The 2351-nt window shown below is 54.4% G+C and overlaps 1 protein-coding gene across 1 annotated transcript; it reads right to left on the minus strand.

The window, feature by feature from the left end:
- Positions 1-215: 215 nt before the first annotated feature.
- BDV59DRAFT_192417 (Tannase/feruloyl esterase) lies at positions 216-1952 on the minus strand (the record flags this gene model as incomplete). The annotated part of the gene is made up of 2 exons (XM_073692044.1): positions 216-551; positions 594-1952. 2 exons carry the CDS (start codon positions 1950-1952, stop codon positions 216-218), a joined length of 1695 nt encoding a protein of 564 aa, XP_073549277.1.
- Between the last annotated feature and the right edge of the window lie 399 nt (positions 1953-2351).

Consider the following 2351-nt stretch of genomic DNA (forward strand, 5'->3'; position numbering starts at 1 on the left):
AGGCCGTGTAGACTAGGTAACTCTTTTAAGATCATGCTTTCACGGTAGGGAGCAGCTTGTAACATCGATGACATCAATTCAAAAAGATCATCGTTTAGACGAAGAAGGTATTCTTGTCGAATTGTATGTTTTAATATACAAATACTTTAACGATGGCCCCTTTTCTAACCTGAATTTCCACCCCCGACTAGCTGAACCAAGTCCCCAGTAACTCTTTAGTAAATGGGCACCTTGAAGGCAGGGAAGGTGTAGTAAAAGGTATCAGCACCCTTATCGTCACTCTCGCACTTCCACTTATTGTTCTCCCACACAGGACGCTTAGGGAACTGGCACAGGGACTGAATCTCACCGTCGTACTTGCCAGCATCGACGGCAGCATTGAGGCCTGTGGGCTGAACTCCGTTCTCAACCCACTGAATCATAGTGGCCATGTTGTCCTCGGGGAAGGGACCGTTGGACTGGAGACTGTTGCGGCCGCAGTGAGCAGCTCCAGGGGCCAGGTACAGCTGGTACCATTCCTTCATTTGCTCGATAGCCTCGGCGGCCTCGATCTCGCGGTACATGATGTTTCGGACAGATTACCAGTAGTGCACGGAGGAAGCGGCGGGGACACTGGGGTCAGACTCGCCATGGTAGTGGATGATCTTACCGCCGGTGGACTTGAAGGTCATCAGGTCGGGGAGTGTGGTCTGCAGGGTGTCCATGTAGCGGACCATGGCCTTGTTCATCCACTCAACGAGGGTGTCATAATCGACACTATCGAGGGTTTCAAGGTTGTCCAGTTCGACCAGGTCGATGAAGCGGGTGACAAATTCGCCGCCAGTGGAGGGGATATTAACACCCCAGGCGCCGGTGCTGTTGTCATATGTGGTTTCACCGTCCGAGAACTCGGATCCGATGCGGTAGGACAGGTAGGCACGCTCGCCTGCGGAGTTAAAGAGACCGTCGTAGATGGCCTGGGCCACGGCGACACCTTCGGCGGTAACGTTTCCGGTCTGGGCTGGGGTATAGGACGTCGAGGAGCCGTCGCTACGTTTGTTGAAGTTAAATCCAAGGGAGGTAAAAACTTCAGCGGCGCAGTGACAGGGCTCGCCGATGATGGAGCTCAGGTTGAACTTTAGCTGGCAGATGTCCGAGCGGGAGATCACACCATCGGTACGTCCATCAAGGGGATCGCAGGCGTCAATGGTAGCATTAACAATCTTAGACAACTCACAGGTAGGCGGGTAGTAGCCTAGGGTCTTCTCGACAACGCTGGAGAACAGGTGGTTGACTTGCTGCTGGCCATAGCGGAATGCAGGGGCACCGATAACAGCACCATCATACTCATCACCGTAGCACTGGACCTGGCTCATACCCTGACGGCCACCATCGGAGCAGCCCTCATAGTAGATGTAGATTTTGGTGTCTTTGTCTAAGCCGTAGAATGACCGGGTGAGAGGCTTGCCGATGCGAGTCAGCTCACCGAGAGCCTGGTAGGCAAACATGACAATGGGATCCCAGTTGATAGTGCCGTTGCCGGCGAGGTTGACCTCATCGAGGGTCGTGCCGTTCAGGGCACCGTAGCCGGCATCTGTGGCACCGCCAACGGCACCGTATTCAAGACCGCCGGTGGAGGAAGTGCTGAGCGAGTAACCGAAGCCTCCGGCTACGTAAAAGCGGTTGCTGAGGTTAGCGGGGCTGGGGAATCCGTAGTTGAGCACAATCTCGTCGGTGGTGCCGGTGTGAACGTAGGAAACGGACACAGCACAGTACTCGGTCGAGTCCTGGGTGGCAGTCTTAGCCGTCACGGAGGAGGGAATCATGTCGATACCGAGAAGGGTGCCATTGGCAGGGAGAGATGACTGGACGTGAGAGACGGTACAAATGGAGGCATGAGAGGAAGAGTTGCTAGGGCGGGCCAATGCTGCGAGAGCAACGGCGGCCACAGCAGGACGCGGGAATTGACGCATGGTCGGCGAGGAATTCGAGCTCCCAGATTCGGAGGGAAAGAATCGAGAAAGCGTGTTAGGGACTGTGAGTTGATTATCGGGGGCGGTAATGCTAGGCTATATAAGTCCACAATTCTTGGACCCGCGAGCCTCATCTGATGCAGCGTGCGTAACACCATATTTCCGTAAAGCTTCTAGTTACTGTACTCTTCTCCACCCATTTGGCTCTACGTGCGGCCATCAGGAGAGCAGTCCAGCAGGGCTGGGCGAAGATCTCCTGAACGATCCTCGTAGTCTCCACCTTCTCGAGCAAGAAGCTTAATCCAATCAAACACCGGCGGATTGGTGGGAATCCCGGGCTTGTGACCCAATGTGGAAGAAGTATGTAAAGCTGAAGGACTAGTTATATGCAGCTTTTCT

The sequence above is a fragment of the Aspergillus ambiguus genome (assembly GCF_047715705.1).
Source record: "Aspergillus ambiguus strain CBS 117.58 unplaced genomic scaffold BDV59scaffold_10, whole genome shotgun sequence".
Taxonomy (NCBI): Eukaryota; Fungi; Ascomycota; class Eurotiomycetes; order Eurotiales; family Aspergillaceae; genus Aspergillus; species Aspergillus ambiguus.